Source organism: Aptenodytes patagonicus, chromosome 3, assembly GCF_965638725.1.
Source record: "Aptenodytes patagonicus chromosome 3, bAptPat1.pri.cur, whole genome shotgun sequence".
Classification (NCBI taxonomy): domain Eukaryota; kingdom Metazoa; phylum Chordata; class Aves; order Sphenisciformes; family Spheniscidae; genus Aptenodytes; species Aptenodytes patagonicus.
In genome coordinates, this window is record NC_134951.1 from 117884882 (window position 1) to 117907346 (window position 22465).

At 54.3% G+C, this 22465-nt stretch overlaps 1 protein-coding gene across 1 annotated transcript in view; it reads left to right on the top strand.

Moving 5' to 3' along the window:
• PTK7 (protein tyrosine kinase 7 (inactive)) overlaps positions 1-22465 on the top strand; it is a 38949-nt gene that overhangs the window by 12928 nt on the left and 3556 nt on the right. The window contains exons 2-14 of the mRNA XM_076334867.1: positions 12176-12469; positions 13023-13125; positions 13581-13771; positions 14490-14637; positions 15654-15784; positions 16057-16323; positions 16549-16682; positions 17102-17237; positions 17366-17485; positions 17657-17806; positions 18084-18234; positions 18594-18721; positions 19025-19228. Of these exons, the coding sequence (XP_076190982.1) occupies positions 12176-12469; positions 13023-13125; positions 13581-13771; positions 14490-14637; positions 15654-15784; positions 16057-16323; positions 16549-16682; positions 17102-17237; positions 17366-17485; positions 17657-17806; positions 18084-18234; positions 18594-18721; positions 19025-19228 (2157 nt within the window). The remainder of the gene's footprint in view (positions 1-12175; positions 12470-13022; positions 13126-13580; positions 13772-14489; positions 14638-15653; positions 15785-16056; positions 16324-16548; positions 16683-17101; positions 17238-17365; positions 17486-17656; positions 17807-18083; positions 18235-18593; positions 18722-19024; positions 19229-22465) is intronic.

Sequence of the window (22465 nt, forward strand, 5' to 3'; positions counted from 1 at the left end):
GGAGCCAAGGAGCTTAGCTACCACTGGGACTTCCCTGGCTTGCTCCAGCTTTCCCCTGTTTGAGCAAGATGCTGAGATGTTGGGAGAGACTGTGGAGCAAAGGCAGAGCTAGCGGTTCAGCCTAGACACGTCCTCCATACCCTAAAGACCACCCAGCCTTGGAGACAAACTGCGCTTGTAGTTGTCCCGCCAGCCCAAGTAAGCCTGCAGTGGCATATTGGTTGGCCGCAGTCCTGCTCTGCTTGGGAATAAGGAGGAACCTCCCGTAATGTTCCCATCGCTCTGTGGCTGCAGTGTAGCACCCTTGTTGCTGTTCTTGCTTATTGGCAGAGCAGCAGCTAGCTTGCACAGTGGGAAATGCCCTGGACCTTGCTCCCCACCACTGCCCTGTCCCTGACTGCAGAGGTTATCATGTCATGTTGCTTTGGGGTGGCTCTTCTCTTATCCTGCTGCTTGGCTTTGAGCACACAGTAAAGCAGGGTCTCTGCTTGCTGCCGGTGCCAGGATGAAGGCAGGGAGCTGTGGGGGATAGAGGCTGCAGAGCTCCTATGGCAAAGTTATGAAACTGAGCTTGGGATGGTCTTGGAAGAAGCAAGCCTGAGGGGTGTGTGGCTGCGGAGGGCGCTGGGATTCACAGGGTCTGGTGCTGGGGAAGCAGGATGGGCAGTGTGAGGAACAGAGGCGGGGAAGCCCCGAACTCACTTGAACTGGGTGGGTGAGTGAGGTCAGTGCCAGGGTAGCTTGGCTATCCTGGTACATGCCGGCAGCCATCGGGAGTCTGCGGCTGGGTACCTGGGCTCGCTGTCCTTGTGCTGAGCCTTTTTCTCAGTTATACTAGTCTTTTCTCCTGCGGCACATGTGTGAGCAGTTCCTGCCTGCTTTGGGACTGGGGCTGTGTGCAAGGGAGGCTGCAGGCACCTCCCTGCTGTGTGTGGCAGCGAGCTTTTCCCATGGCCAGCTGCACCCCAGCACGTTACTGCGAGCATTGCCTCAGCATTTGCTCCAGCAATTGATTTACAGTGTTCAAACCCCAGTGGCTTTGTTCTGGTTTCTTGCGATAATTGCTCCGAAATTGGGCTTAGCCATTCCCAAGTATGGGATTCTGGGCCTGGAAGGGCAGGGAGGGTTGCTAACCACGGGGGAGAAAATCCCCCACAGCTTGCAGCCTCTCTGAACAGTTCTGGGGAGGCTAATGGAAATTGTGCTAAGTGGTTGCGGCTTTTCTTTTTTTAATTCTAAAGCTTGGTTTGAAGGGCAGAGTTGGCTTCTCAAGGGTCGCTTGGAGTCTGTGTTTAAAAGCACCCATCCATGTAGAGGGCAGTGGAGAGAGGTGCTGTGGGCCACCAGGGGTGAGCTCAGGCTGCGGTCCCATTGCAGAGCAATTGTCACTCACTGGTAGGCCAGCAGTCAAGATGTTTCCAAACAAGGACTTGCATCTGCCATATATCATAGGGCTCCTGGTGGGGTCCATGAGGGTGGTCAGGTTCTGGGCAGATGTAATCTTGCATTGGCACACAGGGATGGAGGTAAGGAAAGAGTGGACCAGCTCTGCAGTTTCCATTTGGGACCCAAGCGAAACAGCCAAGTACTGTGGGATGAGCAGATGCTCCCAGCTGTTACAGGATGGGGATACCTCTGTGCCTACTTCCATCCTGCATTGCTTCTCCTCTGGATCAGTAAATCCCACCTGGAAGGTTGCATATCTGGGTGCTCTGCAATTGAAACTTTGCTCATGGATGCAAATGGCTACAGGCTGATTCGACATGGCCCTCCATGGAGCATGCAGAGAAAAACTAGACGCGTGGCCTGTGTGGTGGTGTGATAACTGGTGTGAAGTGGTGGTGTGTAGGCATCGCGTCTCCTGCAAGTCCGGAGCAAACCACCACGAAAGGGAAAGGGTCGGTGGTTGTCTGAGCAGACCCACGCTCTCAGAGCAGGGCTGTTGGATCCAGGTGTGTGGTACAACTGTGAGAGCAAATAGATGGTGTTCCAAGTCCCTCATTGTCTTGATCCACCGCAGTACGACCATGCTGTGTTTACCCCAGACCTGGAGCTCCTAGGTGCTGGTGCAGTTCCTCCCAGCTCACGAAGCCAAAACAGCTCTAGCTGAGCATTTTTGGAAATGCTGTTTTGTACCTATCCAGTTGTGCTGTGGACTCAAATGGGGATGGTTTTTTTTCCTGGGTGCAGAGTGAGTTTTTGTTTTTACTTTAACTGGAATGGGAAATGACGTAGTTTTAAAAGGCTTATATGATGGGTACCCAAAGACTTTCCAGATGTTGGGCTTGATCAGACCAAGCCTGCCGTGTTCAGAGCTCCTTGCCTGCATCAAACCATTTCCATCTGGCCTGGTGGGAGAGAGTGGTTTATTGCAACTCTACCCGTCTGAGAGGCTTTCTCAACGGGAACCTCTTGCACAGAGTAACATGCTGGCTGGAAATCATTTGGAGATGCAAATCTCTCTGGGTGTTTGGCTTGGCTGCTGTTTCTACGGTATCTGCTAAGCAGTGGAATAGGCTGTGTGTGGAGCAGGCGTGCTCCGAGCAGCTGCTTTATGTGGCTATAGGGACCGACCTGCGAGGCAGGGGGGTGCTTGTGTTATTAAGCATTCATGATTTTTCTTGCCTGCTTCTATAGCTTCAGCTGGCACAGATGAGCCTGCTGGCTCCGTGTCTGTGACCAGGAGGGGAGGAAAAGCTGACCCATGTGTTGTTCCCAGTCCTGGCATGCCAAAAATCAGCTTTTATAGGAGCATGTTCATAATGAACTGTGCCAGGAAACACATGGCTTGCTCAAGCCATGAATGGGAGGTCTGTATGGGGCCCTGTGCTCACTGAGAGCCTCGCGAGGACAAAGAGCAGATGCTGGCGTGCGTTACTTGCTCTGTGGCAGCCTGCATCCTCTGGGCTGCAGTGGATGGGGAGCAGGAGGTGGGATCAAGGTACTAAGTGCTTGGCTGGTCCAGTGACAGCAGAGAGGGCAGGACGAGAGGCCAGGGGAGCACTTTTACTGCGTGCTGCTCTTTGTGGCTCCCCTGGCCTGGGGAGGCCTGGCTTGCTTCTCTGCAGACGTGGCTGTTTGCAGTGGAGGCTAGGTTGAAAGGAGCCTGGGCACTGCAAGCAAGCAAAGAAGTGCTGCTGACAGCTTGGGATGATGATTGTGGATGGGGAAGAGAAGAGAAAAGAAAAGGAGGGGTGTGTGGAGCCCATTGGGGCCCAGATGTCATAGGGACAGTGGGGCTGTGCATGCTGTTCCTGGCTGCAGCAGGAAGGAAAGGCTGTCAGGTGAGAGTTGCAGTCCTGAGCATTAGCAGCGCTTCAGTGTCTGGAACAATGCTCCCTTGTAGGAACTGCTACCAAGCCTGCATGGGCTAAGCTGCTGGTGAGGAGTGCGCACCCAGCACATGAGGAGTTAAACCTGCCTGCAGTGAGTGGAGCCTTGTTCTCACAGGGGGCTCAGTGCTTCCTCTGGACCAGCAAGCTCGGGATGCTCCAGCCCGGTGATTTGATTGCCCAGCCTTTGGAAGCAAGCCGGGGCTTGAACCCAGAGTCTGTTGCTCTTTGATCCAAGAGTGGCTAAAAGCAAAGCCCCAGCTTTGGAGCCATTCCCGAGGACTTGGCAACAGAAGGAATTGCTGCCTGCAGACAATGATGTTTAATAAATTGCTCCTAAAGACAAGACCTGTTTGATAATGCTTTCTGTGAATGTGTTATTGAAACCTGTGAGAGTCCAGGACCCCAAACCCTAACACGATCTCCACTATGCCTTTTGTGGCCTTGGGATGGAGCACAGGTCATAGTCTTTTCTGAAAATATGCCTATGGTTGCCTTTGCCACCAGACTTCTGCTTTGGCCCAATGTCTTTACCAGAGAACATTGTGATAAATCAGTCCCATGTTTGGGGCTGCCTGTGTCCATCCCGTGTTGAGCTCCTTTGGACATGGACCTGAGTGTGAGCTTCTCAGTCCCTTCTGCTGAGGTTTGATGCTCTTTTCCTTCAAGGGCTGCCCTTAGCTCTGCCCCTGGGCTTGCAGGGAGCCAGGTGGTCTTCATAGCTGTGGCCTGGGTTGTTGGTTTTGCTTGGATTAGCAGCAGCTAAGCATGCTGCTGAGGGATGCAATGGCAGCTTCAAAGCAATGCTCTGCCTGTGTCTTCTTTGCCTTGTTACAGGTCCACGGAGCTGGGAGCAAGTGCTGCAGAGTGCTATGAGTCCAGAGTGTGTTAGCTCATCCAAACCTTCCTTTTCCCTTAGTGATTCCTCACTGAAGAGGAATAGCCTGTGTTGCTGCTGGGTTGATTGCAGAGGCTTTGTTTCCTCAATGGTCTGAGCAATGCAGTGGCAGAAACATAAAGGTCATAGTGTGGATATGGTGGGGTGGTGATACATCAGCAATGGATCCCAGGTGGCAAAAAGCTATCTCTGACACCTTGTTTTGCTGAGGTTTGTTAATTAGCTGACACATCCAGAGTTGGTCACTTGGTAGAAAGTGGTGAAAATGTCTCTTAATCCTGCTCTTTCAGTCTGAGGCTGAAGGGCTGCAGCCTGGGGATGGACTTGGGCTACTCCTGCTGCCCACCTCAAGTTAGCGGTGGGGGCTAGGGCATCTCTGGCCAGATCACCTTCCTCTCTCACAGCTGTATCCTCGGCCTCCTCTCTACAGGAAAGTGCATTGTGTGGTTGCTGCAAGGTACCCAGGGCCTTCCCCAGGTGAGCTGCTGTGCTGCTTGCCCCTTGGGTGTTGCAAAGGGCCCTGCAGGTTTGGGGAGCCAGGGAGAGTGGGCTACCCGCCTGTGTGCTGCAGCAGGGCCTTCCTAGGGAACATGGCATCTTTGCTAACCATTAAAGAAAACAGACAGGGAACAAATGTTTAGCAGTGTGGTACCAAGCTCTCTGTCTAGTTAGGTGCTGAGCTGGTCGTGTAAATACATCCAGCTCCCACCTCAAGGCTGAGACTTGCAAGCTAGTTGTGCATCCCCAGGGAGCTCCCCAGGGCTCCCCAGTGGAGCTGGGACAGCTGTGAGCTCCCCTGCTCTGGCATGGGAGCATTTGAGGTCCTCTCTGCTTTGAGAGACCAGAACAGACGCTGGCCAGCCATGTCCTCTGCCAGAAGAACTCCTTGGGGGAGCTGGCTGTGCCAGTTTTTGCAGCTAGCTCCTTCTGTTGAATCCTGGTACCTGTGGGTCTTCATTTTATTTGTTTCCTGTAAGCCAGCTGGGGCAGATCCAAGGCCTCCTGCTGGCATGGGGGGGGGGGAGGAGGATGGGTCCCCTTTGGGGAGGAAGGATGCAGCTTGGGTGCTCTGAGCTTTGCTGCCCTGGGCGCTGCAGATGAGCTGCAGCTCTTCTAATCTGCTGTTCCAGATGCAGAACATTAAAGGAGCTGGCTTGCACATCTGGCTGAGCTGAGCCAGGGTGAACTTTGCTGAAGTGCCCCTGGAAGCAAGTCTGCAGAGCAACGCTCCTGGGGCCTGGCTGGAGAGTGGGGCTAGGCTACAAGCTGCAGAAGCCCCACAGTGCTGGGCTTGCTTTCCAAACCAGGAAACCTTAAACTTGCACAGAGCCCTCTCCCAAATCCCATTCCCATGCTTTTAATTCCTTGTTTGGTTGCAAGCGGCTCTGGGATTACTCATATCCTTGCATCAGCTGTGGTGTCTCAAGAGGTTGGTAACCTAGGCTCTTCTGGGTACATAGTGAAATGGATCCTTTCCTTTTCCCTTTCTGTCCAGAGCTCTTTTAGCTTGGTGAGGAGGTGCCCAGGAGCTGGGCACTCAGCATGCCTGGGGGTGGGTGGCTTGGGGTTGAGGGGAGCATGGATATCCCATGGGGCTGGGGATGTGGAGCACTGCACTGTGCTTCTGGCTCTGCTAGCACAGCAGTCATGGCAAACGCCTGCCGAGGCTAGCCATTGCCTGCTGAGATCTGTGCTGGCTTTCTTTCCTCCACAGCTGCTGCTCGGTGCAAGTGCCCTGGGCAGGCAGGGGGCTGCCATGCTGCGGCATACGCCACCGCCAGCCAACTTGCCTGTTGCTTCCTCAGCATGGCTGTAGGTGAGTGAGACGGCTGCAGAGACAGCAGGGATTGGGAGCTGTGCAGCAGCTGAAGGCCTTGTGGTTGAGGCTGCATTCCCAAGCGATGTCGTTAGGCAAGGAGACAATGATTTTCAGATTGCTTCAAGATGTAGGCGACTCGGCCTGGCAAGCGGGGCAGGAGATGTGCTGCTTGGTCTCTCCAGTTTCCACAGTTGCTCTGCAGCACCCAGATGGGGTTGGGCTACTGGAGTGTCCCCAGGCGAGTGCTCGTGTGGGACTGGTGCTGACGCGTTAAGCGACGGATGGAAAACCCGGCTCGGGTCGAGGCCTGGCTTTTAATGCTGCCCCATGCCCTTGCAGCCTGAAAGATGAGCGTGAAGGTTTGGGCTTGCTGCCATGGCAGGGACTAACCAGACAGCATCCATGGTGCTCTCAGGCTTCTTGGTATGGTGCAGAAAGTGGGCTGGGTGCTTTCACTGCCAGGTCTGGCCGGGCTGCGCCAGGGCCACAGACCCTCTTGTTGGCTGCAGCCCTAAATATAGCCTTAGAGATGGCTGATCCTCCGGGGGCGAGCTGTGCCACCCCATGCATTTTCTGGCTGTGTCTCCGTGATTACAAAGCCCAGCACCCCACAGGGTCTGCAGTCCGTGAGGTTCGTTGCCTGTTGCCCAGCTATCTCCACAGCACAGCGCAGGAGGACAGTGTCCAGCCTCAGAGGTGAGCACTGAGACACACGGCTGGGTAGTTTGCTGCCACCTCCTTCCCCAAGAGCCCTACAATGTCTCTGTGCCCGGGATGTACCAAACCTGGTGCTGCCCACGTGGGAACAGGGATGTGGGATCCCCCAAAACTTCAGCCCCAATTTCCCAGTGCTAGCCCCCAGTTCTACCATGGCTCCTTCAGATCCTTATTACAATTTTGGTGCATTTTCTTACAGCTCTGGCTGATGAAAACAGCAACACTGATGTCTCTCACTTTTCTAGCTCTGGAGAATGGCCCCAAACCAAAGCCATTCCCAGGCTGTGCTGCAGTCTGCTGCCAAATTGCTGCAGTAATGCTGTGGCAGCATTCGAGGGGGTTGGCTACCATGGGGCTGGGTCTCCTTTGCCAGACGTGTGGAGAGCCCTTTGCTCCCTGGCAAGCTCAGAGGATTAAAAACTCGCTCTGCAGAGCTTCAGGCAGCAGTGACTAACTTCATAGGGTCGCTTACAAAGTCTGTCCTGGATACGGCTTTGCTGGTTTTATTTGTCACCCTGAAATGCTCTGTACGTGATCAGCCCACTATGGCCTCAGGAGGAGGCTGTAACGGATGAGTCCTGGGGACATCCCAAGCCCCAAAAGTGAACTGAGATACACTTGGTAGAAATTCAGGCTGGCAATGCAGGTGTTAGCGTGAGAGTTTTTCCTGGGAAGCTGCTATTTGCCTCCTTAAATAAATGAAATTCATTTTGAGCAGGGGGATACCTCTGCATGAAGGATGCTGTGTTCCTGCATTCAGATCTTTGCCTTAAGTATGCTGTCAGAGCAGGGATGTGATCTGAGCCTTCTCTTCTCTCCGTCCTTGCGCGTCCTGCTGGTGCCTGTTCCCTCCCTGCAGATGATTTGCTCTGTGGTGTGTGGGAATGATACCCTGGGGACCTGTAGGTACTAGTGCGACTTCCCTACACAATTCACTTAACCTTCATCTATTACCTCAACAGGAGGATTTTGCATTTCAATTAAATGTCCTTTGGGTAAAACACCACTGGGTGTTTTCAAGTGTGCTGCATTTCAAATGTGTTTATCTAGTCTGGCTGAAGCTTTCCTGAAAAGCTTTCTGTAGCCACAGTTGAAATGGTTTTAGGCCAGAAACATGTGTTGAGGGTTTCTTTTTCTCCCAGCCAGGGGTGGCTTGTGTCACATACATATGCAGAGAGCCGGTGTTTGCCAGCGCACACATTTGGGATTGCTGCTTGGTGTTGGCTTTGTGGGACTGTGGCTTGCCCAGCTGTGTTACTAGGGGAGAGCTCTGCACTGTCTTGGGCTTGCTAAGCTGACTTCCAACAAACTTGGTGTTGCTGGGTATTCTTTGGGGTGGCTCTCGCTAAGGGAAGAGAAGGAGTCATTCTGCTTCTTTCAGCAGCTCCTAGCAATGCGGCCCAGCCCAGATTAGCTCATGAAACCACAGCAGAAACATGCTGTTGTGAAGGTGTCCAGTCGGACTGAGTGGTGGTCGCCTTTGCTCTCCACCAGGTGCTGCAAGAGCTCTCTCATCTGCCAGCTCAGGCAGTTCTGGCAGCCTCCAATGGCTAAGCCATGCATGACTGTGGCTCTGCCACACAGTGGTGCTGGGAGGTCCTCTAGCTGGGTGAGTGGAACAAGCAGAGGCATTTTCTTCTTCATTCAGTACAGGTGGTGATCTCTGTTGGCTTTATACAGGTTTTACCCAAACTCTGGCATAATGGCATCCCACACAGATAGCCCTTTGCTCAGACAGCTTTCTTAAGCCTCTGTCCCAAAAGCCCAGATGAGGTGGAGGGGATGGAGGGGATGCGTGAACCCTGCCGACTGCAGCCATTTCCTGGACCAGGGCTGTACAACTTTTATGGGCAAGTGCAAGCACTTCCCATCTCCGAACACTGGGTCCTGATGCTCTGGATTTAGAGTACTGTGAAAAGCTGAAGACATCTGATGTCTTCCACCCCAAAATGTCTAGACCACATCTAGCTGCTACCAGTCTTTCCTTGCAGCCCAAATCTGATATATGGTTGAGACAGTGGTTTCCAGCATGTGCAGCCAGTCCATCCATGGCACCTTGGATACTATTGTCAAAACAAAACACAAGTTTATGGCTCTTACTGCACTTTAACACTTATTTATCCCAGTTTGCTTTGGCATTTGTGCTCATGAGACGTTCATCACAGGGATCTCGCTTGAGCTGAAATGGTTGTGTCCGTTTCCCATGATGGAAGATAAGGACATAAATAGTTTCTCCTGTTTCACCGGGGAGCTGGATCGCAGTGTTTCCTGACACCTTGTAAAATCCCTGCTTCCCATGTGGAGCTTGTGCCAAGCCTTCATCATGTCCCCTGTCCACAGAGCCATGTCCTCCTGCCTGGACATGGGGGATGCTGAGGCAGCAGGATGCATGTGATGAGGCTGCTGAAGCTCTCAGCTGACCAGCGCTGAGTGAAATGCAGTTGTGCTGGCAGTGATGGGGTGAAAGCAGTTCTGCTGCTGTTTAGTGTTATACAGCTAATGGGGACAATTTAATGCTAGAAGCACGCCTAATCTAAAATATCTTAATACCCTAATGGCCTACATCTTCAGAGAGAGGTACCTCATCACTAACTCCAGCACTAGCATGACTAGTAGACTGTGAAAGGTTTTGGGATGCTGAGACCCCAAGAGAACTGATCCATCTCCTTCATGAGCTCTCCTAACGCGCACTGCTGCTTTGCACGTGTTTTGTACCATACAGGTATGGTTTGATGGACATGTGCCTTGGTGCCCTGAAGCATATCTGTGGAAAAGGACAGACCTAGCTCCTGTAGGTTCAAACCTGAGTGGATTTGACTGTCCTGTTCCCCTTTGCTCCTGTCTGTCTGTCCCGGCAGCCTGTTTTGGCAGGAGCTCAGCTTCTGATACTCTGGAGCTGTTGTGCTATTGAGCACATAGCTGTGTTTGCGTGGGGTCAGGTGGTTGCTACACTGCTGAGTGTTCTTGGTGAGACGGATCTGACGTGCAGGAAACTAGATGTGTGTACCTATGTAAGAATACATGTTCCCACACATTGTGTTGCCTTGGGGCATGTGTTCATCTTGTGGTGTTCACGAGACAACTGTCACAAGACTGATGGATAGTTCCTACCTTTTGGGGAGGTGCACGGTAGCTGACGAAGGAAACTTCACTGGACATGCTAACCCTTGGAGCACACTATGCTGATGGGGCTTAGCTCAATACGAGACCCAGGAGATAAGACTTCGGGCGCTGTCTGCAGCTCTGTCATTCAGGCCACAGGGGTCAGTCTGTGGCTGCTCCTGGTGGCCTTAAATGCTGAGAGTGCAGTTGACAAGTGATGTCCACCCAGGAGCTGTGGGACTTAACCTGTCTGGGGACAGTCCCCTGGTGATGTTGCCTGCACACCAAGGTCAGTGGCACAACTGAGTGCTGAAGGTAGAAAGCCAGGCTGCAACAAGGTCCATGTCCTAGACTCTGTGGTATGTCGTTGTGCGCTGCTGTTCCTGTGACCTCCCAATTCCTTGCTGCCCCCTTCCCGGTGACTTCTTTGGGGTGGCTGAAAATTAGAATTGAACCCACAGTCCCATCTTGCAAAGGCTGCAGGCAGGAAAGACCTCTGGGCTCTGGACTACTGTCTCCTCTGCCCAAGTGTCTTTGGGAAGAGGCTTCTGTGGTTTTCGCAATGGGAGGACTTTGTTACTCTCTCTGTCTGGACTATGGGGAAAGGGTGTTAGCAGATGCAGGCCCTGCTCCTGGCTGACATGTGCTTGGAGCTGGGAGCCTGGAGCCTCATCCTGGGGAGCAGCAGTGCTGGATGAGCACCTGTGTCTACGCCTCACTGTCACTGTGAGCGGGAGAGCTCAGGATAGCTGTGCTGGAAATGTGTGGCTGGCGCTGGGGTGCCCATGAGCGGCTGCCGGTGGGAGAGTGTTTGCTTGGTGCTCGCACTATGTGGCAGGCTCCAAAGGCTTTCCAGCATGGAAAGAGCTCTTGAGGCTTTCTGGAATGTGATGATCTAGATGCCCCCTTCAGAACATCTCCTTCAGAATAGGATCGCTTACCCTTAGCGCTGGGTGACTGAGCTGTCCTGTCAAATTGTGCCCCTTTAGCAGGCTTTTATACAAACACCAGGCAGGAGGATGTGGCTGAGCCTCCAAAGAGGAACTGCTCTTTATCTGAGCTTGGATCCTGTTCATGTAACTCATCCAGGCAACCACTTTCTGAAGCCATTTTTCTTGCAGTGGTGGGAACGCACCGTTTTGACCACTTTCTTGTTTGCCTTCATGAGAGATTGCTTCTAAGATACTCGAAATCTGCCTGGCTTGGCCCCTTTTCCTGCAGAGCATGGTGCTGGGAACAGAGTTCAACAGCAATCGGCGTGTGCTGAATTGCCCTTTGTCAGCTTTCCTTTCTGTGGCCAGCTGGTAACTGGAGCAGAGCGCCTGCATGGCTGACTGCGGCCAGGCAGCAGTCAGATTTTGGAATACGCTAGCACTGTCCCTCGGCAGCCATGTCAGACAATGCCTAGGGAAGCACTGGCAGCTCTGTCCCTGGAACCCTGAGCTCTTGGATGGGGATTAGTGTGTGGAGGAGGATTCTTCGGCTTTTCCACCACTACAGAGAGATGCTTCCAGCACTCCAGAGCCACCCCACGGCCGCTATCAGACCCTGGGGTAAACCATCGCAATTTCTTGTCTCTGCTCCTACTTGCAAGTGGGCTGAGTCCCCAGCACAAGCTTGGGGTGTCACTGCTGCATCCTCTTGTGCTGTGCTCCAGCAGCTGCTGTGTTTATTCCCATGGGCAATCCTTGTTCCAGACCAGTTTTTTTCTGGGTAATTTCTGAGGATGTGGAGGTGAGACGGAGACATGATCCCAAGGAGAGAAGCTTTGAGGAAAGCCTAGAAACAGTCTATGGGTGTTTCTGATCTGGGGCAATCTTGATGCATGGCTGGCACTTAGGACGCATCCCAGAAAACAGGACAAGAGGAGCTCAAAGAAACATCTGAACTGCCCAGGAAGCTGCTTGCTCTCCAGCGCTTTGGTGACTGACTTCCTGGCTCATACACTGCGAGACACCTCTCTGTTCACGCTGGAAGTGCAGCACTCAGCAGAGGGTCGCAGGAGCTCCCTCCTAACACCCCTGGCCCCAGGGAGCATAGGGCTCTTCTTGGCTTGTGGCAAGCTCAGGCAGCCTTGTCCCAGTGATTGCTGGAGAGACAGCCTTAAAGCGGCTGTGCTGGAATCTGAGTACAGATCTGTCTAAACATCTCCATCGGGGATTGTTTTTGGCAGATGTGCTTTGGGGTACGTTTCTCCTAACACAGCAGTTTTGGCTGTCTGGAGACCCTTGAGAGCAGCGCATGCTAACCTACTCCCTTCTCCCCATCCCCGTGCTCTAAACGTGCCCTCCTTTTTCTGTCTTGTAGCTGTGGGGACGCGGGCAATGATCCTTTTCACCAAGGAGCCGTACTCCCAGGACGCCCTGCACGGCCGCAGCGCCATCCTCCGCTGCGAGGTGGAGAAGCCAGCGGATGTGGAGTTTGAATGGCTGCAGAATGGGCTCCCCGTTCAGGACACGGAGCAGCGCTTCAAGGAAGGCAGCAACCTCCAGTTTGCTGCTGTCGATCGGCACCGGGATGCCGGGGACTTCCAGTGTGTAGCAAGGAACTTGCTCACTGGGGAGGAGGCCCGTACAGCCAATGCATCTTTCAATATCAAGTGTGAGTGTGAGGCGATGGCAGCCAGGCACATGCCGCAGCCTGCTGCTGCCTACCGTGGACAGGGCAAAGCACTCTCTTGAGAGGGCCTGAGACTGGAAACAGCTTTGTCAGGCTGCCTGCTAAAGCATGTGGGGGTGGTGGTCAGAAAGGGATCAGACGTCATGAACTGTGCAAGTAGGATTCCTCTTCAGCTACCATGTCCTTCATGCCCTCTAAGCCGCTTGTATCTTCTGATGTCCCCAAGGCTGTCAGAGATGCTTTCTCCTGCCTCCTTCCCCATTTGTATATATGAAATGGGGATGTTACTGCACCAAGTGTGTCCTGAGCCCTGCAGATCCTTTCAGAGCCCCTCTTATCCCTCAGAGAACAGCTACACAGGGCAAAGTGGGACATTTGCAGGGTGGGTGTCCCTTTACTCCATGCTGGCTTGAGGGCTTATGTGTCTAAGCATGCTTGTGCCCATGCTGCCTGCTCTGGTTATTACTGAATCAGCATCCACCTGGGCTCTGTAGGTTTGGAGAGCTAGCTGTGTTGATATTCTTTGATCCCACAGGGATTGAGACAGGAAGCGTGGTGCTGAAGCAGCCGGCCAGCGTAGCTGAGATCCAGCCCTCCTCCACAGTGGTGCTGCGGTGTCACATCGACGGCCACCCGCGGTAAGGGTTGCCTTCCAAGGAGTGGACCCTGCCAGGGGTCCCCCTGCACCTTCGCTGCGTGCTCTTCCCCTCTCTCTGTCTCTCTTTCCTCTCTCCTGTGAGGATTCAGTAGAGTCTAGGGAAGGCGAAAGGCAGGATTGAGCCTGTGACTGAGCACCGGGGGAGAAGGCAAATGGCTTCCTCAGAGCCGCGTAGCGAGGAGCACAGTAAGGACGGGCTGTCACAGTCCAGTCACTGAGCTGCTTGGTGTGCTGCGGTCACTCTCCGTTGCTTTCCAGTCATGTCCCGTCCACTTGGCTGCATGTCTCATGGCTTCATGTCTGTGTCGGGGCCAGCAGTGGGGATGGAGAGCCAGGGAAATGGGCCATCTCTGGGCTGTCTCCTCTTTACACGTGCTCTCTGGGGAGCCCTGTGGGTGCCCTGCACCCGGTCACCCTCTCGTCCCTGTCTTGCAGCCCCACATGGCAGTGGTTTCGGGATGGTACCCCCCTCCCCGATGGCCGCAGCACCTATTCTGTCAGCAACAAGGAGCGAACGCTGACCCTGCAGAGTGCCAGCCCCGACGACAACGGTCTCTACTACTGCTGTGCCCGCAGTGCTGTTGGCTTCATCTGCAGCCAGAACAACTTCACGCTGAATATCATTGGTGAGTTGTGTCCTGGCTGCTCAGGGCTGGGGGCTCGGCTGTTTTACTGCTCTGCTAACAGCCTCCCCTCTGCTGCAGGGTGGGAGCCAGGCTGCAGGGGAAGTGTCAGGCTGGTGTGACTTTCTCTGTGCGAAGCCTCTGGCCAGAGACAGGCCTGACACACCTGGCCAGGTTTGAATCCTACCCTGTCTACAGGTGTTAATTTGCCTCTGCATCTTTCTGGAGCAGTTCTATGCTGTCATCTCTGGTTCTGGAGCACCAGGGTCCTCCCTCCTTCAACAAGGTTTGGACCCTGGAGGCTGTAGGTGCTGCTGGTTTTGCTAATACCAGTGCCACCATGGTGCCGCGTGGGTGAGACGCCCGGGTGGCCTTTGGAGGCAAGGCCCAGGGAGGGCAGGAGATGTTGACCTTAGAGAGGTACTTGGAATTGGACAAGGGAATTTGCAGTCCATTGACAGGTTTGATCTGTTTGCTAGGAGCCCAGGGTACTCAGGGCCTTGCTGGAAGCAGAAGGGGCTTTCCCCAGAGCAGCTACTGCATGCAGTCCTGGGCTCTGGCTGCATAATTACAGCTGTGCTGGCATGTCTGCCTCCTTCAGGCCCGCAGTGTGCTCGCAGGGTGCGCCCAGCTCTTTTTTGAGGTTCCCCCAGAGCACTGGTGATGGGACACGACAGGCTGCTCTGCTCTTCTCACCCTCCTGTGGTCTTTGCTGTTGCAGACGAGAGCTTTCCTCAAGCGGTGATCGTCCCACAGGACCTCATCGTGACCAAGAACGAAGAGGCCATGTTTGACTGCCAGTTTGCAGCCGTGCCCCCTCCCACTCAGGAGTGGCTCTTTGAAGACAGCCCCATCACCAACAGATCCAAGTAATAGGGACCCTGGTGATGTGGGCAGGGCTGGGAGGAGAGGGGGCACCGTGTTCCAGAAGCAACAGAGAGAGGCCAAACCCTGGCCCTGCCTGAGGGCAAGCATTCAACATCAGGCTGGCCACTGGGATTGGTTTCTCAGCTTGGCTGGCTTGGTTTTAGCAAGGCCTTGGTACTTGTGCATGGCCTTTATCTGCACAGGACTCAGCAAGCAGTTTGTCCTCAAATGAGTCTGTGGGGCTGTCAGTCCTAGATGCCCACACATGATGATCCCCAGAGTTGGGGATGTCTCCCAGCCCCAGATGTCTGCGTGTGGTGATTTTGTGGAGCCAGGGACAACTCAAGCCCCAGGCACCCACTTAAGACAATTCCCAGAGTCAGGGACGTGTCCCAGTACCAGATGCCCACAGGTGGTGATCCCCAGACTGAGGGACACCTCCCAGCCCCCAACATCTGCACAGCAATCACTGGGCTCATGGCTGTCTTGCACCTCCAGATACCAGTACATGGTGATCCCCAGAGCCAGAAATGTTTCTGAGCCCCAGACACCTACACATGGGGCAATGCCCAGAGCTGGGGACATCTGCCAGCCCAGGCTGCCCATGGACGGTGATCCTGGAGCCTGGGATGTCCCTCAGCCAGACTGTGCAAGGCAAGTGGTGCTATCTGGATGCCAGATGGCCAGTGGCCTGGCAGCTCCTGGGCGCCACCTTGTGCCCCCTACCCCCTTTCCTGGCTGTGCCAGCTTTCAGAGCTGGCCCAGTTTGGTGATACATCTTTTGGTGGGAGCCAGCTCTTCTCCGAGAGAGACTTCTGTTAGCTCATTTACTCCATGAAGCATGTGTCCCACCATCTCCTTGTTTATGTATGCTGCTCTCCCCGCACTGGGAAGCTTTGACTCAGCACAAAGTCTCCCTCTTGGTTCCATGGGCTCATGTAGGACATCATGGGGCTGTGGCTCTGGCCCGTGTCCTGCAGAGATGCCCACTGAGCCCTGCCTCTCCCCACGTGCCCAGGACCACCGTGTTCGCTAACGGCTCCCTGCTGATCACCCAAGTGAGGGCTCGCAGCACCGGCGTCTATAAGTGCGTTGGCCGTGGGCAGAGGGGGAAAGCTCTTGTGCTGAAGGCGACTCTGCGGCTAGCAGGTGAGGTCCTGGGGCTGGTGGCAGGGTGGGCAGTGGGTCCCAGAGTTGCAGTGTCACTCTGGAGGTATGTGATAGTATAGCGATGGGTCAGTACATGGAGAACTGCTTGGTTTATCTGTGAAACGGCTCATCCTTGCTGCCTGGATGAGGGGAGCAAACATAGCTTGTGCGCTCTCTCCCTTGGCTGGTGCCTCCCATGGGGGTGATGGTGCTGGTGGGTTGGCTACGCGTTCCTGCCCTGTTTGAGCCCTGCTGTCTATTGCTCCTCTCAGAGATCGAAGAAATGGCACCCTTCTCCCCGAAGGTGTTGACGGCGAACCAGGGGCACCGCGTGGCCTGCACTGCCCCGCGAGGCATACCCACACCCCAAGTCTGGTGGGAGAGGAACCAGGAGCGAGTTCCCACTGCTGGCAGGGTGTACCAAGAGGCAGAACAGCTTGTTTTCACCAGTATTACCGAGACAGACGCGGGGACCTACACGTGCCATGCTGCCAACAAGGCTGGAGAGAAGAAACAGGAGCTGAGCATCACTGTGGCTAGTAGGCAGCTTTCCAAGAAGGGCTGGGAGCAGAGAAAGGGGCTGGATAGGCGGTTGGGGTGAGCTAGGGCGGGATGGCGCATCACCTCACTGATACAGAGAGGCACATCTCTCATGGTTGGGCTGCAGGGCCCCATGGCTGGCTGCACACTGCCTGTCTGGTCTGCGCTGGTGCTGGCCAAGGGGTGATGAGCGGCCCTGCGTAACCCCTTGCCTCTATGCCCAGCGGTACCCAAGTGGGTGGAGATGCCCAAGGACAGCCAGCTGGAGGAGAGCAAACCAGGATACCTGCACTGCCTCAGCAAGGCCTCCCTGAAACCCACCGTCACCTGGTACCGCAACGGCGTCTCCATCTCTGAGGTGAGGTGATGGGGCAAGCCCCTGCTGCTCATGGGCACTTCTGCCAGGCACCTGTTCAATTCCTTCCTCTGCTGCTGCTGTTTCTCACCTTGCTCCTAAGCCCAGCATCCCTGTGACCCCCACTCTGGCCATGTTCCTGGCACCATCTCCATCCTACTGGTGTACAGGTGCACAACTGTCTGTCTCTAGCCACTTGGCTCGCAGCCAGCCCTGTGCTTTTGGGGCAGTGACAAGAGAGATGTCCCTCAGAGAGATGTCACTGCAGCTTGTTTCAGTTCTCCGTGTGGGTCTCAGCAGGGCTGTGTCTATCTGAGGCATGGTGTGGGTGTGTGGAGCGTCAGGAGTGCTACAAGCAAGGTCTGAGCCCAGGGCTGGTGACAGTGTCATTTCTGCCCTGCTCCCTCCCTCCCTCTGGGCAGGACTCACGGTTTGAGATCTCTGAGAATGGGACACTGCGCATCAACAACGTGGAGGTATATGATGGGACCATGTACAAGTGTGTGAGCAGCACACCAGCAGGCAGCATCGAGGGATACGCACGGGTGCACGTGCTAGGTATGCTGACAAGCACTCTACATCCTCCCCTTGTGGGAGCTCTTGCCTGGCAGGGTGCAGCCATGATACCCCCAGCTCCGGTGCCTCCTGTGGCTGGGGGGGCCTAACGGCACATCTGTCTCTTGCAGAGAAGCTGAAGTTCACCCCGCCACCCCAGCCGCTGCAGTGCATGGAGTTTGATAAGGAGGTTACAGTGTCCTGCTCAGCCACTGGCCGGGAAAAACCCACCATCCAGTGGACTAAAACAGGTAAGGGGGACTTGGATGCAATATGTCTGTTTCTGACCTGAGGCCCCATGAACTTTGCATTGGCCCACCTCCAACATGGGCGAAGCGGCGGTGCTGCGGCTGCCTGGGAAGCCGCCATGTGGCACAGTGCTTCATGCATGACTGCTGCATCCCTCTTCTTGCATCCTGCAGATGGGAGCAGCCTGCCATCCCACGTCAGCCACAATGCCGGCATCTTGTCCTTCCACAAGGTGAGCAGGAGCGACTCGGGGAACTACACGTGCATTGCCTCCAACAGCCCGCAGGGCGAGATCCGTGCCACCGTGCAGCTCGTGGTAGCAGGTGAGGGCTCTATGGCAGGCAGGTGGGTTTCCTGCTGTGCTGGTCTTGCAGTGGGTTTGCCTGGGTGGCACCCAACTGACATGCCCCTGCAGAGAGAGGAATGTCTGGCCTGACCCCGAGCTCTGCCCCGTGGCACTTGAGTGTCTGGTTTGTCAGTGCTTTGCATACAGCCTGAGAGGGCATGTGCCACTGTGCCAGTGCTGGCCCTGCTCCCTTGTGGGAGCTCAGCACCATTCCCAGGAGCTGACAGCGTTCATGTTGGCCTCTCTGCCTTCAGTTTACGTCACCTTCAAGCTAGAGCCAGAGCCCACAACAGTGTACCAGGGGCACACAGCCATGTTCCAGTGCCAGGCAGAGGGGGACCCTGTGCCGCACATCCAGTGGAAAGGGAAGGACAAGATTTTGGACCCTGGCAAGCTCCTGCCCAGGTACGCAGCCTCCATTCCAAACTGAAATGTGGCGCAGCATGGCGCTCCCCATGCCTACCCAGCATGCAGGTGCCGATGGTGTGGTCTCGGGTTCCCAGCTTGGGGGGCACACAGTCAGTTGTCTTCGTGTCCCGGGGCCTGGACTCTCCTGGCCCCAGGGTTACCCTTTCTGCCACAGCCTGCCAAGCTGCAGTTGAGCTGCAACCATTTGTTCTTGAGCGTTGCACAGCCTGAGATTCAAGATCATTGCACTGGGGACATTGGGCTGAGGCTGAGGCATCCTGGGGAGATGGGGCTGCGGGTGCCCCAAGCCTGCCTCTGCCCTCTGGTGCTTGCAAAGGGCTCTGTGTGGTTGGCAGGATTCAGATCATGCCCAATGGCTCCCTGGTGATTTACGACGTCACCACCGAGGACTCTGGAAAATACACCTGTATCGCCGGCAACAGCTGCAACATCAAGCACCGCGAGGCCTTCCTATACGTCGTAGGTAAGGGAGGTGCCCAGTGTCGGGACCTGGCCTCCTGGTATCCCCAGCAACTCTAGGCCCTGCTTCTGGCCCCACTGGTGGGGGGGCCTGCATGTCAGGTCATGCCTGCTAGGGAGTCGCAGCAGCATCCCTGTCGGGGATGCACACACGCAGTGTGCTGTGGGCTGTGTCCAGCATTTTGTGGCTTGATGAGGAGGTGGCCACAGCAGCGGGGGGGCTTTTCTCATTCCTCCAGCACATTCCTGAGCAGGATTTTGGAAATCCCTCCGCACCCTCATGGGTTCGGTGCTCTCTGCCCCACAGACAAGCCGTCAGCGGAAGAGGATGAGGGACCTGGCAGCCACACACCCTACAAGATGATCCAGACCATTGGGCTTTCGGTGGGGGCAGCTGTTGCCTACATTATTATCGTGCTGGGGCTGATGTTCTACTGTAAGAAGCGGAGAAAAGCCAAGAGGCTGAAGAAGCACCCAGAGGGCGAGGAGCCCGAAATGGAGTGCTTGAATGGTGAGGCTGGCACCCCTGGGGGTGGGGGCTTCACTGCTGGCCCCTTACCCCTGGGCTGGAGGGGCTGAGGGGCAGGGAGCTCCCAGGGAACAGGGGGCTCCTCCTTACCCTTGGAGTCTCTTGCTTTTGGCTACGGCTGGTGGCAGAGACCTGCTGCCATGTGAGAAACAGGCAAGTTAGTGTGAAACCTGTATCCCAGCCCCATGTCGTGGCCATCTCTGCTGAGTTATGTATCGCTCCTGCTTTCCAGCACCCGTACGTGGCATCACATACACCCTTTGCCAAGGGGAGGGGGGTATCCCTATTGCAATGTAATGAAATAGTGGTACTCTGCCAGCCTGTTCAAATCACAGTTCAGCAGCTCCTGGTGCTGGAGGGAAGACTTTTCACTGAACAGGCCTGAACTCTGCTGTGAACTCACCCTGTTATCTCTGAAACCCATATAAACTTTGAGCATCTACAGCATCCTCCAACAAGGACTTCTGGAGCGTAACAGGTTATCTAAAAACCATCTCTTTGCTTTTCAAGCTTGTCACCTATCAGCTCTGCACTGGAACACACAGCTCTTCTGTATGTCTTACTGTTCCTGCGAGTGCCTCTTCTGGTTGCACTGTTGCCTTTCTGAGATGGGGAGCCCCAGACAGGACTTGGTGCACCCAGCTTTGCAGAGTGACACGGCTGTGCTGTGTCCTGTTCCCAGCTGTGCCACTGTCTTCAGTTCCCTGTCCAGAGAGCTTGCTCTGGAGAGAGAGCAGGCAGCTCAGGGTTGCTTTCCCCAGGCCTCATGTTGTATCTCTGGCTGCGCCTCCCAGTGCTCAGTGTCACTCTGCAGCTGGCCACAGCTGGCCTGTACCTTCCCTGCTAGCTAAGTTGGCGGCTTTGGCAAACAGCTGCCAGCAGCGCCCCTTCCATGTTGGCAGCATGTTGTGCTACACTGGTTCCTACCTTCTGTGTGTCCATTGGAGGATGTTCTCTCCTGTCCTGTGGCAGCTGATCTGCTTTTTAACAGCTGTTTCCATGAGACCCTGCAAAATCCCTGCAAATAGACTAAACTAGGTCCCCACTGTGCATAAGCTACATGACTCCTTCAGTGAACCCAAGAGATCTCTGGGGCATCATTTTAATTTCCAAAAGCTGTTTCAGCTCTTTCTCCTGACATCATGATTGTCCTTGCATCACTGATACCAGCAAGGACTTGTAAGTGATGGGGTGCAGTTGAGTTTGCTGCCCTTATAATTCTGTGGATCTCCCCACACACCACTGTAAACACAGACATAGTGCTTCCCTCCCACCCGGTTCTCCAGCTTATAGCCATGTCCTGATAGTGTGGGGGTTGCTGTGAGGTCCTGGCAAGACATCACCGCTGGGTTTGTCTGCTGTTTTTCCTCTTGTATTGGTACTTTGAACAGAGCCAAACCTCCAGAAGAGAAGTCTGGCTGTGGGGAACCTCCTAGGAGCAGGGATGCAGGAGCATCTCTGCAGCTTTGTCCTCTGCTGCTGTCACCGCTGTGAGCTCTTCCTGTGGGCAAGTCGCAGGCAGCTCACCTGTGCCAACAGGATCTGGCCAGCAACCTCTTCCTGGGAAAGGATTTGTTTTAATCTTTCTTGAGGTGGTCTCAGATTTTTATTTTGGCCTATCTTTATTATATTTTTCTTTTTATTCTGCCAGAGTTTGCCTCTTCTTATCCCCTTCATTTGGAACCAGTTTAGCTGTCAGAGAGATGCATCCTCACTGCTACAAGCAGACCCAGCTGCCCAGATGACTACACTCCTTTTTGGTACTTCCATAGCCTCTGTGGAGAAGTGGTTTGTGTTTGCTGTCAGTTCCAGTGGAGTCGCCCCCTTCACCATGGTCTTCAAAGATTTGGCTCTTTTTCTCCTTTTGACGTGGTCCCTCTTTAGCTGGGTGACATGAAGTATCTCAGCACCTACAAGTACTCCCTGGCTGGCCACCAGCTGACTTTTCCAATGCCCTCAGGATCCAGACAGATTTGACCTTCCTGTGGATTTGCAGTGGATCTTTCCTATGGATTTCCTATGGATCAATGCACTCCTAACAAGTCAGTCATCTTCCAAGGTCACGTCCTTGGTGTGCCACATCCTCTGTAACAAGGATGCTTGCTTCTCAGTGTCCCTCTGTCTGACTGTGCTGCTTTTTTTGGGTGAACACAGACATAGCATTTGGGGAGGTTAATGGCTGTGGGGACCGAGGGAAGCATTTGATTTCTGTGTTGGTGTGTGCTAATTTCTCCGGGGCAGCACATGAGCTGGATGCTCAGGTGTTACGGGCAGGTGGGCAAAGCAGGCAGCTCCTCTACACTTTGTTCCCCTCTGGACTGCTGGATACATAAATTAACCTTCCCATTCATTTTTGCGGTCCCTGTGTTATTTACTGTCTTGTCAAAGCTCTGTGAAACATGGGGATGTCTGTTCTCAAAAGTGTCTGTTGTTGCTGCCTGCTGCTGCTGTCTCTCAGTGGCAGCGTACTCACTCTGCAGCTTCGGTATTTTCTTGGCACAGTTGCAGCGGTCATCTTGTATTATCCTCTTCGCTTGAAGCTTGTAGTCTTGAGACACTATCAGTCATGAGTGCAGACAGCACAGGGTCAAACAGTCCTGCTAATAATTAGCATAAAAACAAGGAGGGTGTAAGTAGCATCAAGCTTTGATTTATAGGGTAGATGGTGTTTTTTCGCTATGGTCTTCTGCAAATAGCAAGGACAGCTGTCAGTAGTGATGGCTCTTAAGTCAACATATCTCAGTCTTCACAGCTCCAGGCCTACCTGTGACAAAGCCACGGTCCCTGTCGTCATGGCCAGACCTGCTCAGGATGTGCTGGTGGGCTGGTACCTCTCTTGTACGCATGCATTGTAAGCATGCGTGTACGCATGCTGTTGTACAATACCCCTTGATGGAAATTATGGGCAGCAGGATTCCTGCTGGAGTTACCTCATGTTGGGTCAAGTCTTAATTTTGTGATTAAATCCTTTTGCATGGCTAGGTGTTTCCTTAATGCTTGCTCCTGGACTAGCTGAAATGGAGTGTGCACAGTAATGCAGGGTGATGCTGCACATGTGTCAGCCGCCTTAGCTCAGTGCCATGCCCTGCTTTACATTCAAACTCCTGCCTTCAGCTTATGGAAAGTACCACTTCCTAGTGCCCAGTCTGATCCAAGCAGTAAATGTATTCAAAATCAAGGTTTGCTGTCTATACAGCTATCTATACAGTCTTTCCCCTA